Source organism: Lonchura striata, chromosome 10 (genome assembly GCF_050655825.1).
Source record: "Lonchura striata isolate lonStrDom1 chromosome 10, ASM5065582v1, whole genome shotgun sequence".
Lineage (NCBI taxonomy): Eukaryota > Metazoa > Chordata > Aves > Passeriformes > Estrildidae > Lonchura > Lonchura striata.
Window position 1 is genome coordinate 9,921,222 of NC_140712.1, and position 15,559 is coordinate 9,936,780.

Genomic DNA, 15,559 nt, shown 5'->3' on the forward strand with positions numbered 1-15,559 from the left:
ATCAGAAGTTCTCTTTTTGTGTTATTGGAGTGCAAAAGTGGCATCCAAAAGAAATCGTGTTCTGCTCCCATTCCTCCCCCACCCCTCCCAGTGTCAGTCCTGGCTTAGTCAGCTGTGAAGAGACACAGTGATAGACAGACCTGCTCTTGTCACTGAAGACTGGAGCAAAGAAGACATCTGAGAATGCAGAATGAGTTATGCTTGGGGCTAGACACAATGAAATGAAATTGAGACTTAAAAGCAGAAATCTCTTATCTCAAAACCATAACATATTTAGCCTGTAGCCTGTTATATTAATGAAGAGGCACATTTCTAAAGCCTTTTCCTGTAATGGAGAAATCAGCCTCTTTCCTGGAAATGGAAACGACTGAGGAGGCTGGCAAAAGACAAAGAATGGAAGGCCTGTATCTGTTCTAGGGACAGGAGCCTAAGATGTGCACTGTTATGGCCCCTGCTAAGATTAAGTGTAATTCTATATACTGAGCAGTCAGGGACAGTGCTTTACATTCACTGGCCCAGAATCTTGCTTTGTGAAACATTGTTAAATATTCTTTATTGGAAATTTGGGATATCTCTTAACAGGTAATGTGATCTAGTAGGCAACTGATTTTATTGGGAATTGCTGGTTTGTATTGTTCATTTGCCATCTGACTTCCTACGCCATTTTCATGGTGTTCCCCCTGCCTCCCTTATTTTCTCGTCTGGTGGGATCTTAAAATACTTTGAGACTCCTAAGTACAGAGCACTGTGTAACAGGTTGGGTTAATGACTGTAATGTAATGTGTTCAGTGTGCTAAACAGTGCCTATGTGACAGTGTTCAGCTGTTTAAATATAATAACAATTCAGTTCATTGTGTGAAAGTTATTTTGTTACACCTATACCATTTTTATTTCTCAACAGACAAAGAAAGTGTCTTCCTTTCCAAGTTTTGTTGATGGTAAGTTTGACATCATCCATAATTAAAGTAGGATGAAGTGGAAGCAAATACTTTAATACATATAAAAGATCACAGTTCTAAAAACCAGTCAAACCCAAGAGAACACAGCTGAGAAGTTTTTATCCTCCTTATGGCAATGGGAGCCTAGTGGTGACAAAAAAGGAGGAGCAGGTAGAGCTCCCAGAAGGATTCAGGAGAAAATTAAGAATGCCTACAAATCAGGAAGATGGTAAAAAGGGTGTAACAGTGGGTCCCAGCAGGAGGTTTAGGAATGTGTAAGAGCACTGTGTTCTTCAGGGCCCATTATTGAACTCTGGGAACCTGAGCTGTCAGCACAAATGGAAAGGTTGTCCCAAACTGACCAAACAATGGTAATCCAACCTGTATTCAGGAGAGCAAAGCTTTCACATGTTTTTCAATCTCTTCTGCAGTGCTATTACATATATTCTGTTTGAAGAAAAATAAGTCAATTTATTAGCACAAGCAGGTGGACAAAAATAAAAGCGGATTGTACTGAAAAACATTACCATTCTCTGACTCACAGACAGCTGAAGAACCTTTCATAGGGAAAATGCACACAGATATTCCTGCAAAGGAAATGAAATGATACACTGTAAAGTGAGAAAGGGCATTAGGACATTTTCAAGAATCTGATCCCTCAGATCTGCCGTGAACACACACAATAGAAGCCTTAAAAGAATGTGAAAAACTTAATCTTTAATGCCATTCTCAACTCAGGGAAACTTAATACAATTTAGAATAATATTAGGATATCCAACATATCCCTGATCTCACCATCTTGACAAGCATTTTCTATTTCAGTAATATACTTAAAGAACTAGAACAAATGGAAAGATCAAAGATTGTCCCTTCAGGTTGACATCTGAGGGATATTACATGGAACACTTGGCATGTACTGGCTAACAGGCCCTACATAGAGGTACATTTAAACACATTCCCCAAGAGTGGCAGAGACAAGAAAGGAAGCTGATGCTTTGTAATAAGCATCTGCTGATTGCACAGTGGACAGGCATAAAGCAAGGCCAGCATGCACAGAACTTTAAAGCAGGAGAGACAATTCCCCCCTCACAGCGCTGCAGATACAACTGCACATTCTAATTTTACTGGGATAAAAAGGTTATATCTTTTTCTTTACATAGCAGTCAGCTCATTACTCTGCTGGAAAGGGGTCAGGATACCCTTTACATAATACAATACAATACAATACCTTTTTTAGTTCAATCATTTTGCTTGCTCGGATTTTTTCTGTAGTGGCACAGTATGCGAGGATAACCTGTCTATTAGGCTTTTTCTATTGCAGGTATTATATAGCATTGTCTAATACAAATAAATACATGGCTCACTAGGAGCTTTATGATAGCTTACATGACTGCTCTCTGAACTCAGAGAAAAAACACAGTTTTTATTATTAACTTCCATGTAGAGTCCCAAAAAGTACAGGACCCTTCTGCACATAAGGAAGATTCTGCCAGCTAGCACTGCTGTTGTTCCCTGAGCTTTGACAGCAATACCACAACCATATTCTGGTTATATTCCTATTCAGTTTTAAAGCACTTTCAGCATGACTCTTTAACTACAGTAGCTATATCTATATTTCTATCGACACATATTTTCATATGCCATGTGAACATAAAAAATACCTTTTAATCTATCATATCTAAATGTCTTTTACTGTTAAAATTATTTTAGTAGTAGTACCACTACATGCTTGTAGGAATAATTAGTTCTATGTTCAGTGGTTCTGGCTTTTCTGCACTCTGTCAACTCTAATTATTGATTTTTTTTGCTGAGTTTTCCCTTTTTCTTATTTTATGAATACAAACATTACTTTAGGAATGTTTGGACATAGTCTCTATTGCTTTGACAAGTGCAGAAATTTGCAGTGAATTTTTTCAGAAACAGTTATCTAATGTTTAAGCACCAATATGCAACATAAATTTCCAATCTTTGCTCACATCAAATTAACCTTCACGTTTGAAACCTGTTCCTTCTTCCCCTTCTCATCAGTAAGCCTTTGCACACACTTGCAGTCAAGGGCATGCTTAAGTGCTCTGATGAGCTGGGACCTCAGCCAAGTCTGCATTTTTGTATTATTTAAAGCAGACAGAGATAAGGGAAGAAAACACCCAGGTGACCCAATTTGACCCTGGCAATTTTCAGCACCATTCCATCCTTCCAAGAGATGTCTTGTTTTACCTGACAGTTGCTTACATTGCCTTCATGATGGAAAATGTATGTTGGAAATGTTTTCTGCCCAACATGTCTTTTTTTCTCTATTATCTACTGCTGTAAGCATTTTCTGCATGCTGCTGATTTATACATGATGTAGCTGACTGTTCCTAGTATAATGATTCTGCAAAACATCATTTTTTAAAGCTATGAAAAGGCAATCAATGACATCCAACCAAAAAAGCCTTAGTCTTTATGAAATCCAAATAAATAACATTATGATTATAAAATTGCTTAACACCCTAGATTATTTCCATGCTCAATAATTTTTACATACCAATTAGTTCAAAATACCTATTGCTGTCACAAACAGCCAAGACATAAGTGGTTGCTTCCTTTGTAGCATCCATAGGTTGCACAGACCCCAAAGATACCATGGGCATTTTGCTCAATGTAGTAATAATTGTATGAGAATTTGCACAAAGAATTGCAGTTTTACTTGTCTTCAGACACAAACATTTCAAGAAAATTAATCTAAATTACCTATTAAGGGAGTTCAGTTAAACTGATTTAAACATGTGGGTAAGCCTATTTCAGAGTTAAAGCAATCTTGATTCAATTTAGCCTCATTTACTTAGCCCAAAGTGAATGAAAGAAAACAAAATTAAAGCTACGTTAATTTTGAGTGAGCGTGTTGATGCAGGTATCTAATGAAGTTTTGCTACCTTAACATTAAATTCACGTCGTTAATTAATTTTTCTCTCTGCTGCCCTTGAAACAAGATGTCAATATCATGCAACATGAGTATTTTGTTGCATGCTGGAAAAAGTACAGATGTATGAGACTAAGTTTTAGACCTGAAAAGACAAATGAATAGCACCATCAGAGGAGGCACCATACAAAATACATCATCCATCTGCTGAAAAACATAATGGTACAAAGATGTAAGCAAAGAGAAGCAGAGATAGAGGAACAGAGTTCTTGTGGAATTTTCATTTCCTTTGATTTCTTTTAGTGAATTAAGGCTGCAAGAACAAGGACTGTTTTTTGAGATATTGCAAGACTTGGCCGTTACGAAGAGTTTCAGTGACTTCTAAATTACTGCCTTCTCAAGGATTTCTTTGAGGGTTTTCATACTTCTAGTGGAGATTGTCAAGATATTTTTTTTATGCTTTCCCAATACTTCAAGAATTTTAAATTCCACAGAATTCTATTCTGAGTTTTAATGAAGATCTAAACCACTACTGGATTTGTACAGATGTGAACTAAATCAAATGTGTTCTGTGGTATATAATGAAGATTAAAACCATGGTGTTTGATAGCAAAGCAAATACCTCAAATTTGTATGAGCATTGTTAGTTAATGTCAGGTCTCTGAAGAGTACAAGACTGATATAAAGATTTATCTACATGTTTATATACCTTGAGTCCTGAATTACAAAGACTGTGGGTTTTTGCTGGGCGCTGAGATTTCTGGCAGGTGGATTTGAGAACTGCAGGGATGAATAAGTGTCAGCAACACTGCCTAAAGAGGAAAGTCACTCCTTTTAATCATGTTTATATTCTGTTGGAAGACTTCTCCTAAATTAGAATGGGAATATGAAGGATAGGAAAGGTCACTAAAAGATGTATGGGTAAACCACTATTTCAGTACATTTAATCAGCATAGCTGATTAAGTTTTTCATTATAATTTTCCACATTGACTTGATTATAAATAAATTGAACACTGAACAATAAACCTTTTTTAAAATTAACATTCCCTTCAGTATCATTTTTCTCCTCACACAAGATTTTTTATACTTAAAAGAATGCATTAGAAGGTCATCAAGTGGATCTAGCTCAAAACGCATTTTTATAAAACTGTTGAGGATTAAAAAATGTTCAGCCAAATTGGAATGACTGTTCTTTGCTGTCAATCTAATCAAGCTGAATGTAAAGCTTAACAGCTGAATAAAGAGAATGGTGAGCATAGTCCCAGTATTAGAAAGGTTGTTCAAGCCTCAATATCCTTTACTCAATTTCTCACCTCCCCACTCCTTAGAAAGGCAGTAACTATCAATGCCTCCTGTCAGTTCCAGGACCTTGTGAGCCTGAGGACCTCATTGATGGAATCATCTTTGCAGCCAATTACCTGGGCTCCACCCAGCTGCTGTCTGAGCGCAACCCTTCCAAAAACATCCGCATGATGCAGGCCCAGGAGGCTGTGAGCCGTGTCAAGGTAGGGCATCTTTCTGTAGGATACTCTGATCCTTTAGCAGCTGATCTCTGAATGGTGCAGGATCTGCAGCCTCAAACCTCTCCTGAGGTGCAGTTAGGTAAGTATAGATCAGTATTGTAAATACCATTAGTTTACAGTGCTTGCTGTAAAAATACACACAGCAAAATAGAAATTATTCCAGAGTCTATTCAAAATTTTTGAAGGCTGTTTAACAAATTAAAGTATGAGAGACAAATTGCAGATTGCAATTAGAAAATACTCCAGTGGCAAAGCACTGGGATATTTGTTTGACTGTGGTCTTACTCTTTTGTTATTGCTTACTTTAACTTACCACAAATTGAGAAAATTAGTCTCAATATTATTACTTACAACTTTTTTAGGACAAGAATGTTCATTGTTATTGTGTTTGGATTTGGTGATATTTACAGTGAACAATTTCTTTGTAAATAATGTATCATAGACTGCTTCATACAACTGTGTAAAGAAAATAGTATTTTGGTTAAGAATCTAAGTAGTAGATTTTTATTTTAGAAGTTATTTTACCTCTGATGTAAATGCATCATCTAAATAAACACACTGTTAGAGGCACATTTAAATGCTGGGAGAAAAAGTATGTGCACAGTCAATGAAGCATTTAATTGCTAAAATTTGCATGGTTTTGAAGGAAACAAGTTTGGAAAGGCTACTTACAAGAGATTGTCATGACTGATGATTGATTTAGCATTCAGAAAGAAATGGAATGCAAGAAAGGTCCAGTTCTTTAAACTTTCCAAACCTTTCTATTTAGCATATTGTGATATGTCAAGCTACAGTAAGTAAGTTTTGATTGCAATTAACTCCCTAAAAACTGTTGTATGTTAATACCAACCCAAATCTGTCAGGGGTACCTGAGTACTCTAGACAGTCATGGCAGAGGGCTTGAGCTGTGTTCTGTTAAACAGTTACATGTAGATGTGTGATGAACATGGAGACAAAACCTTGGGTTTAAGATGCATGTGCTGCCATTTCTGACTGCTGTAAATTTGGCAGGATAAGTGTTGGGAGCAGCTTATAACAGAGAACACTTTGGTACCAATTCTTTTGTAATCAACTGTGAATGTGCATAATGCCATGAAATCCAATTATGCTTGAGAACTGCATAAGGTATAAACAAATATTTCTCTCTTGCACATCAGTCCCCCACTGCTCCCAGTTTTTTAATTTTCAGCAGTCTGGATTCACAGTCAAAGTTTCCCTGACTTCCCACACTGTGTTTTCTCTTTCCCTTTGTGTACATCTGTCTGCATTCTTTTTTTTATGCTACTCCTCAGAGGATGCAAAAGGCGGCTAAAATCAAGAAAAAAGCGGTGTGTAAACTGTTTTTCTTGAATGCTAATGTTTACTTACATTTTTGTTGTTCTTGTTTTCCATAGAGTGTCATGTCTTTCATTACAGATCCTCATAAAGTTGTCATTTTGGTTTCTTCTTTGGTCCACAGTAGAATAGTGAATGGAGTAAAATGAACTCATTTTCTTCATTGTTCATTTGCTGGAGTGCCTATCTGCTGCCCTTCTCCTGTTGAATACCTGTGATTTGTTTACTCCAGATGTACAGCCATTGTTATCTGGGAGATGTTTTTGAATGTAATGCTTATTTTGATTTTACTAGCCAAAGCAGTAAGACCTAGTTCCTGTGCCTGTGACTTACTGTATATTTATTAAGTTATTGTTGATATTTAAAACCAAAATAAATTCACCACATAGTAGCTGGAACAATTCATACAGGAAACATGGCACTCAGTTAAAGACAATACTTCAGATAACTAAATACAGATGACAAAAATATCACCATAAGGATGGAAGCAATACAAGTAGTGTCTGCCAAAGTATGTGCTGGAAGATAATTTGAATAAAATTAATCTAAATTAATTATAGGCATAGCTGAGCCTTTGTAACTCCAAAAAGGATTAGCAAATACATAATTCTCATCCTGAGCCAGTGTCTGACCTGGGGAATGATGCCTGCCTGTAGCCCAGGCTGAGACAATCTGTGGCCATTTTATTCTGAGGCCACTGCCACAGGTGCTGCTCAATACCAGCTGCAGTGGTGCCCTGTGCCCAGGCAGCCTGGAGGAATCCTTATGTTCCTGCTGGACTAGAGAATTAGGGAAGCTCTTGGACAGTGCTTCAGTGAGAGGCAGCAGTTGCTTTGCCACCTCTTCTCCTGTTTTCTCAAGTGGACAGAGCCAGGACTCACACTGGAGCATGGCATTGCATTGTAATCCCTCTTGCCCTGTGACCATGCCCTCTGATGGGGTATGGGAGTGTTTACCTAGTGAGCAGTGAGTTTCTTCCCTAGAAGAAGCTATGGTCTAAAAGTCCCTTGATGGCCTTCTGTTATATGAAACATTAATTCAGTGCTCGGGTCTTTATTTTCCAGGAAAAAACCAAAAAGCTAAAAAAAGAGTCCTAAACCCCACCACAGTACTGAACATCAGTTTGTACTTTTTTTAGTGAGCTCACTGAAGGTGGCAAGGGCTAAACAGCTGATGGGAACTAAGTCACCTTCTCAGTTCTCCTACTTTCTCAAGTCTGGTGCCTCAAGTACCTCAAATACTGAAGGGCATCAGTGAGATAGTGAGGAAAAAACAGCCATATTTTTTTGCCTGTTTTGGTTATAATTAGAGAATTTTAATATTTGAGCTGTCAATCCCACAGGCTCCAAAAATTCCCTCTTACCCAGAAGATCAGAGTAGGCTTCACTCTGTCTATGCAATAAATGTATTCTTTGCATGTCTTTGCAAACACCTTTGAATAGCCAGCTCTGTAATGGTTTAAAGTGCAGTTGTCTTACATCACATGATGCTTGAAGCAGTCAGTGAATTTGTCATTCTGAAAATTAGAAAGTCCCTTGTAAAACATCATCTGTCTTTTAGACCTCAGAGGGAGATTCCCAGGCCTTGACTGAAGTGGATCTGTTCATCTCCACACAGAGGATCAAAGTTCTAAATGCAGACACACAGGTAAGTTGGATTTAAACTCTTGGAGAATAATGTTGAGTTAGACTCTGCTCATATACAATTAGTGGGACACTTTATTGAACCTGGATAAATTCAAGTATTCAGAGTATTCAGAAAGAGATCCTATTGTTCTAACGCTTGCCAATATAGTAAGACTGACACCTGTTTTGCTTATTTGATGTATTGGAAGATGTTTGGATGTTACTATAATTTAGCTATAATTCAACTAAATTCAAAGAAAGATTCAAAAGCCTTTCAGAATGCATGTACACCACTCGTCTGGAACAGCTTCAGAACCCAGATTTACAGTCCAACAGGGAAGAAATTTGCTGCTTTGACTAAGCCATTCATATCCTGCCATTTGTAAGATTTAATCTCAATTTTTTCCATAAATCATATGTGAGCCACCAGCCTCTTGCCTAAGGTAATTATTAATCGTTCATATAAAAGCAGCATTTGAATACCACAGCAATGATCAGCCTCATCTTCTAGGAATGCTTGTATATTCAACAAGAGGTGATCTTCATAGAAAGGAGTTTTTGACAAATTTACAACTAAATACATATAATTTATACGTAGATCCCAATATTTAGTAATCTCAAAAACTTGATCATACTTACAGGAAGTCTTCAAATAATTTTCATTCTTATGAGAGGCATTGAAAAGGACAATTTTAGCAATGTTTTGTCAGAAGTAAATCATGCCCAATCAATAGTTTCCTTTTGTTTATGGGATATATTTGTCCATGGCACAGAAGCAGAACATGCCATCTCTTTACCTAAATAAGGCTGTAATATAATATGATATTTTCAAGATTATACGATCTAGATATATATCTAGAGATAGAAGCAGGCTTATAAAAACTTCAGAGTGTAGTTATGTCTGATATATTGCCATCTATGTGTAAAGAGAAAAAGGGCAGAGTGAGGCTCATTAGTATGTTCCTCTAATGTAGTACTGTTCAGTATTTTCATAAACAACTTGGAAAATAGAGAAAATGGTTATTGAACTTCTAACTTGGTGTATAAGATGAGAATTCAGAAATATGGCTAAATGAAGAAATGAGCTGAAACTACAGGAGTCACTTGAACAAAGATAAATGTAGCACTCTAAATTTAGGGGTTTGGTTTTACTTATAATTGGTTTTCTAACAATGGAAACTATAAAGCACCTTCTTTGTGAAATTTAGGAGAGCATTACTATCCTTTAATGTGAAGGTAATGATAGTATCTCCAGGAAATGGATTATTTTTCTTTTAACATAAGCAAATGTCTTTAACATGCCACTAGAGCTCCCATGAGATGAGCCACATGAGTGGAATAGCCCATCTAACATGGGCAGCAATATTTACAACCTGCCACCCATAAATCATCCTGAAACTGCACTTTATCCACCATAAGCAATACCACTATCACTCGTGGCTCAGCCTTTTCTTCACCTCATGGCAAACATGCATCACCCAGGGATTATATTATCAAAGCTTCTTGCATTAGCAGAAAATAACATGTTCATAATTATCAGTGCAAAGATGACTAGCAAAGATAGTTATTGATAAATGAACATCTACAGTTTATAGCTGGAGTGCAGGACAGTTAGCACGTACAGTATCTGTGTTGAGTGAGGATTAGTCTTAGTGGAAATCACTCTTCTTACTTCTTTAAATAGTTCAGCATTTCAGCTGAACACCAATGTTTTTAGAAATAAAAAGGGAAGGTTCTTTGAAGTAGCCCACAAACAGTCAAAGGAACTGGCATCTTATTCTTCTGATCCCCTGAGATTTATAGTGATACAAAATGCAGTGCTCCATCATGAGTGGTGTCTAATATCCGAGCTGTTCAACCAGATGAAAACAGTAATAGTGGAAATTGTTCTAATTCCAAGCTCTCCAGTGTTTGCCCTGGGGTTTTGGTTGTTTGGTTTTGTTTGGTTGGTTTTTTTTTTTACAGCATGTCTTTCAGAGAGCTATACAGAATTATTCCCGTGACTTTTTAGCATTTTTGGCTTGGTAACACTTTTCAGTGCTAGTGAAGGTTCCTGGCTGGTATAATTACCATGGGTCTATTTCAGCTGTGGTGGCAGCTGGCAGAGACAATCTGTACTTTCATGGCTTTATCAATTACATAAACCCTGTTTCTGCAGTATGCCATGTGTTTTAATCCATCTGTAGTGTTGTATAGCTCACGTGAGGCAACAGCTGAATGAAAATGTAACATTTCCATTCAGAAAATGACATGCAGCAAGGTTCAAAATGCTGAGCAGCACCAGCCAGGTGCAATCCCAGGCTGGAAGAGAGCCAGCAGTGGTGATTTGTTGCCCTGAACAGCACTAGGAAATGGCACCCCTGCCACTTCCTGGTTGCTTCTGCATTTAGCTGCTGAATGCATTCAGCCATTGGGCACCTGCTTAGGAGGGATGAAGTAGGAGCAGCCTTACGTTTGGCCACGTGCCTTGTTGCTAGAACAGGAATTCTTCCCTGTGCACAGCTTTGTGGGGTTGCACTCAGTGCCCCAAAGCAGCAGAAGCCAAAACAGCTTCTCCCAGCTTCTTGCTCAGTCAGTGAAGACATGCTGGGAGTGAAGGCAACTGGGGAAATGAAGAAAGAAAAATAAAGATACAGAGCTCAGAAATGTGTATGTGCAGAGCCTCTGGTGCATGATCAGCTCCACAAAATCGTCTGACTCATTAGGCTGTCTTCACACTCCCACAGGACTACAGCACTTCAAAGCTTGGAGGAATGCTTAGGTTTTTTCCTTCAGCTGTTCTTTGGGTTTCAAGAGAAGCAACAAACAAGATTCTTAAAGAATTCCATGGGAAAGAAGGGAGAGTCTGAGAAAGGGCAATCTAGATAGGAGAACAATGGCTTCAGAAAAGCCTGAGAGAGGCTGAATTTCTAAGGACAAATATAAGAACAACAAGGATTAAATGGATGGGACTCAAAAAGGGATAAGGGAAAGGACAGAGAGGCAAATGGGCAGAGATGGAGGAATTTATGGGAAAGTAACAAAGGAGAGGGGTGAAAAAGAAATATTGGTAATGGAAATTTGAGTACAATGGAATATGGAGAGAGAAAGGAAAAAGTCAAGTCACAAGTAAGTCAAAAGTAAACTCATGTTTACAGTCACTAGATAGTATTTTCCTTATTCTCTAACAGGAAAAATGTGGGAGGGATGGAGGAATAATTGCTTTCATCCCTACAAGGGGAAAATAAAAAAAACTCAAACCATTTAAGTAACCTCTCTGTGATGATATGGGCAGAAAGCCTTTCTTGGCAGGTGAGATGAAATGCCTTCATTTTCCCAATGCATTCACTCCTGTGCACACTGCATGTATGATTACACCCTTACACAATACTTGGTGCACACTGCTGAAAAGCAATTATCTCTTATCTCCGCAGAGCTCCCAACATCCTGCTGAGACATGTCCATTATAAAACATTTCTCCATTCTGACAGAAGTGCTGTAAATCCTCCTGAGGCCCTGCAGCCCTTAGAGACACTTCCCAAACCACCTCTTAACCATCATTACCTTTCATAGGTTAGGGATAAGCATTATTTCAAGCCTGAGAAGAATCATTACAATAATTTTATGGGTAGTGATTATCTTCAGCAAGACAAGTGGTTCTGAGAAACAATGATAATTTGTAGTTTTGTCTGTCACGTCAATTTGTACTGAAATTCTTAAAACAATTACTTTTGTTGACTTGAAGAACAATCCATCTTCCTTAGGCCTTAGAAAATTGTTCAACAAATGCAAAACTAATGCCAAGCTGTTTACATAAAGAGCGCTGCTGCTTATATACATTATTAAAATTGTGAATTATCTTGTACCACGTTATTTTGTTCCAATTATGATGGAATTTGGTGGATGCTTTTAGCTTTTCAGAGTGAGGGTCAGGGACAGTCAGGACACGTCCTCAACTAGTTTGATTAGTACAACTATTATGCTTCTGGTTGTTTCTAGTTTGAGCAATAGATAAAACCTGGAAAAACTCTCCAAACTGACCAGTGACCCCAGCCAGAAGCAGATTTCAAGTGTGCCCTTTATATTTCTTTATGTACAGTTTGTCCTAACATCAGCAAAATATGTAAAGAAATAACACCATTTTCCAACAGCATGAAAAGAAATGTAAAACAGTAGCATAGCTCTTCATTCTTGTTTTACAGCAGCAACCATGCTGTATTTGCTCAGGCAACACTTCCATTGAAGCAATGTCTTGAACAGCTACAATGCTTCCCTTCAACTGTGGAGGGATTATCAGGTCTGGGCCCATAGGAAGTGCTTTTGCAGCTTTTGTCTTTCTCAAGCAGCAGGCTGCCAAGGAGAGGGCAGATGCAGAATTTGCAGGAGAGCAGCAGGCATGGAGAACTGCTTTGTTTGTCCTTGCTCTGTGCAGGAAACAATGATGGACCACGCGCTGCGCACCATCTCCTACATCGCCGACATCGGGAACATCGTGGTGCTGATGGCGCGGCGCCGCATGCCCAGATCCGCCTCCCAGGACTGCATTGAAACCACTCCTGGGGCCCAGGAGGGCAAGAAGCAGTACAAAATGATCTGCCACGTCTTTGAATCAGAGGATGTAAGTAAATGGAATCAATTTATCTCAACAACATGGGTGATGGAGAGAGCTCTGAAGCCAAAGGCCATTAGTGGGCAAACTTAACCTGTAGGATATCGAATTGATCAGCATCCTGGATTATATCCTTTAGTCCAGTGGGTTGGCACAAAATGACACATATGGTTCCACATGAGGTGGAACCATTCTGGACCTCTTCCTAACTGAAGCCAAGTCGCTTCTACTGCCTTGGCAGGGCTGCACAAGGCTGCCTTCAGCTCAGTCCTGGTTCCCTGAGGCTACTGACCTGTACTTGCATGTACTTTCAAACATGGCACTTTATCCTCTGGTGTTTAGGACCACATTCAGCTGTTTATTTTTTAGTTATTTTTCCTCATCCCTAGCAAATATTATTGATTAGAATTTTTTAGAACAATTTTTAGAACCATTAGAACCATAGAGTTCTGTCCATCTCTGCTGTACATCCTGTTTCACTGCTGTGAAAGTGCTGATGTGACATCCCATACCTCTTGTGACAAAAGAAGATAACCTTGCTTTACTGTTGTTGTATAACCAGGTTTGGGATTTGTAGTGAATTAGGTACTTCTGGTCTGAAGTGGCAGAGAAAGGACTTCAACCTAAAACACTTATGGAAAAATATACCAAGCCAGTTAAACAGAAAAAGCAAAATTTGTTGTCTGTTACTAACTTGACAGTAAGAGGCAGTGCTAAGTATTTGTCATCACTGTTATTACAGGAATGGTTATAGATACAATATCTAGGTATATATTTAGATATAATACCAATTAAAAAATAATTGAGTTATTTAGGTCAGACAGTCATAACTCAGAGGTTGCATATATTTTGAGCTAAGCAATCCATTTCCATTATTTTAAAACAATTAAGCCTGTGAAGGAGAAATGGCATTGTCTAAAGGTTAGAGTGCTAGACTGGGGTTGTTCTGAGACCCAGTTAGCTGAGCTCTGGTCACAGCTTTGCTTGGGTGACCTTTTCAAGCAACTTAATTACTTTTTCTCTAAATTGTGTATAATGCTTTCATAGACATTCATAAGACCTCAGAGATTGAGATGAAATTAAGATGCAAGAACTGGCTGTTACTGGCAGCAATAGAATAGAGCATGACACCTGGAGATGTTTGCTTTGGGAATGTAGCACGAAGGCAAATGCAGAGGATGAACTACAGAGAAAGGAGTAGCAATGAAGATCAGAAGGACTCAGTAATGAGTGATGAATTTTAACAATGGAATGATATGAAAATCACCTGAGTGATTTCTGTACTACCATACTGCCCAGGGCAGTGGTCATAGCACCAAGCCGGACCCAGCTCAAGAAGTGTTTGGACAATGCTCTCAGGGTGGAATTCTGGGGATGTCCTGTGCAGGGCCAGGAGCTGGACTTGATGATCCTGATGGGTCCCTTCCAACTCAGCACATTTTGTGATTCTGTACAAACCTCTTGGTATAGAGTGAAGACTTGAAAATATGCTTTAAAATATGAAGAAACACTTTGTGACTGATATCCTTGATTTTCCAAAGTCATTTCCAGTCAGATTGGTGTTTTTGTGCACAGCAGCACAAATGAAATAACGAAACAACCTCATAGCATCAAAGAAAACACTTGATCAGTAGATTGTAAGAAGATGCAGATTTATAATGTCCAGAAAACCTCATGCATTTGAAATGCATTTAAAATGTACTGACTGTCAAAGAAGCTATGTTGCATTTCCATAATATAGCTTTGATTAGTAATATTTTTAAGGCATGTAAGGTGCAATTAATGTCTCATATCATCGGGAGTTACTCATATGCCCCAATGACCCCACTAGTGATGATCCACAAATATACAGAACTCAACATGGCATTCTCCTGTGAGCTGCAGTAAACTCAAGAGTAGAGAAGAACATAATTCAAATGTAGAAAAAGTGACTACACATTCCTTTTACTGATCTCTGTTTCTCTGTGTTCCCTTGCCATCTAGTGGAATGTGTGGATAAGTGCTCCAAAATTTAAGAAAGACAGGGGCTTTTGAACGGGTGTTCCCAACATTAGCAAGCTTTAATGGTGGCTCTGGCTGCATTCCTGAAATGATCCCTGCCATCACTAGTCAAGGTGTTAATGGGAATAGCTGTCCCAGATGTGCAGTGGGTAAGCAGGGCTATTGCTGGCTTGCTGGGAATGTGGGACAGCCATCATGGCAGTAGTAGGGGAGCAGATGGCTCTGTTGAAGCAGTGTTTTCAGTCCTGGAAAAGCAGGGAGGAGGAGCAGCAGGAGACACCACAAGCAGAATCATCAGTGCACACGTCTGTGCAGGCAGGGGCAAGCAGAGCAGCCCTCCTCCCCTCACCCTGCAGACAGACTGTGCTGAGCTCATGGCACTCTTCCACCAGCCCTGCTCCATGCTGGGCTGCAGCCAGGACTCCAGTGTGCACTGGAACGAGTACATGAGCACATATGGCTCTTGCTACTGCAGCCTACTGAGGAGGGGAGAGCAGCAGGGGATTTTAATGGAGTTTGCAATTTGATTTTGGATGGAATGGGTTCTTTCTGTACAACAGACCTTAAAGTGACTTTATATCCATGCTAATGCAGAAACTTTGCAGGATCCTCATTTTGATTCTATCTAAAAATCTAATCTCTCTCC

General features: G+C 38.8%; 1 protein-coding gene across 15 annotated transcripts in view; it reads left to right on the forward strand.

The window, feature by feature from the left end:
* The window catches only part of APBA2 (amyloid beta precursor protein binding family A member 2), a 98,959-nt gene that overhangs the window by 72,346 nt on the left and 11,054 nt on the right, over positions 1–15,559 (forward strand). For 8 of the 15 annotated variants that reach the window (XM_085588681.1, XM_085588676.1, XM_085588679.1 and 5 more), the window contains 5 exons: positions 902–938; positions 5,201–5,346; positions 6,657–6,692; positions 8,260–8,346; positions 12,736–12,921. In XM_085588681.1, the coding sequence (XP_085444807.1) occupies positions 902–938; positions 5,201–5,346; positions 6,657–6,692; positions 8,260–8,346; positions 12,736–12,921 (492 nt within the window). The remainder of the gene's footprint in view (positions 1–901; positions 939–5,200; positions 5,347–6,656; positions 6,693–8,259; positions 8,347–12,735; positions 12,922–15,559) is intronic. The other 7 variants (XM_085588684.1, XM_085588686.1, XM_085588687.1 and 4 more) reach the window with 1 other exon arrangement.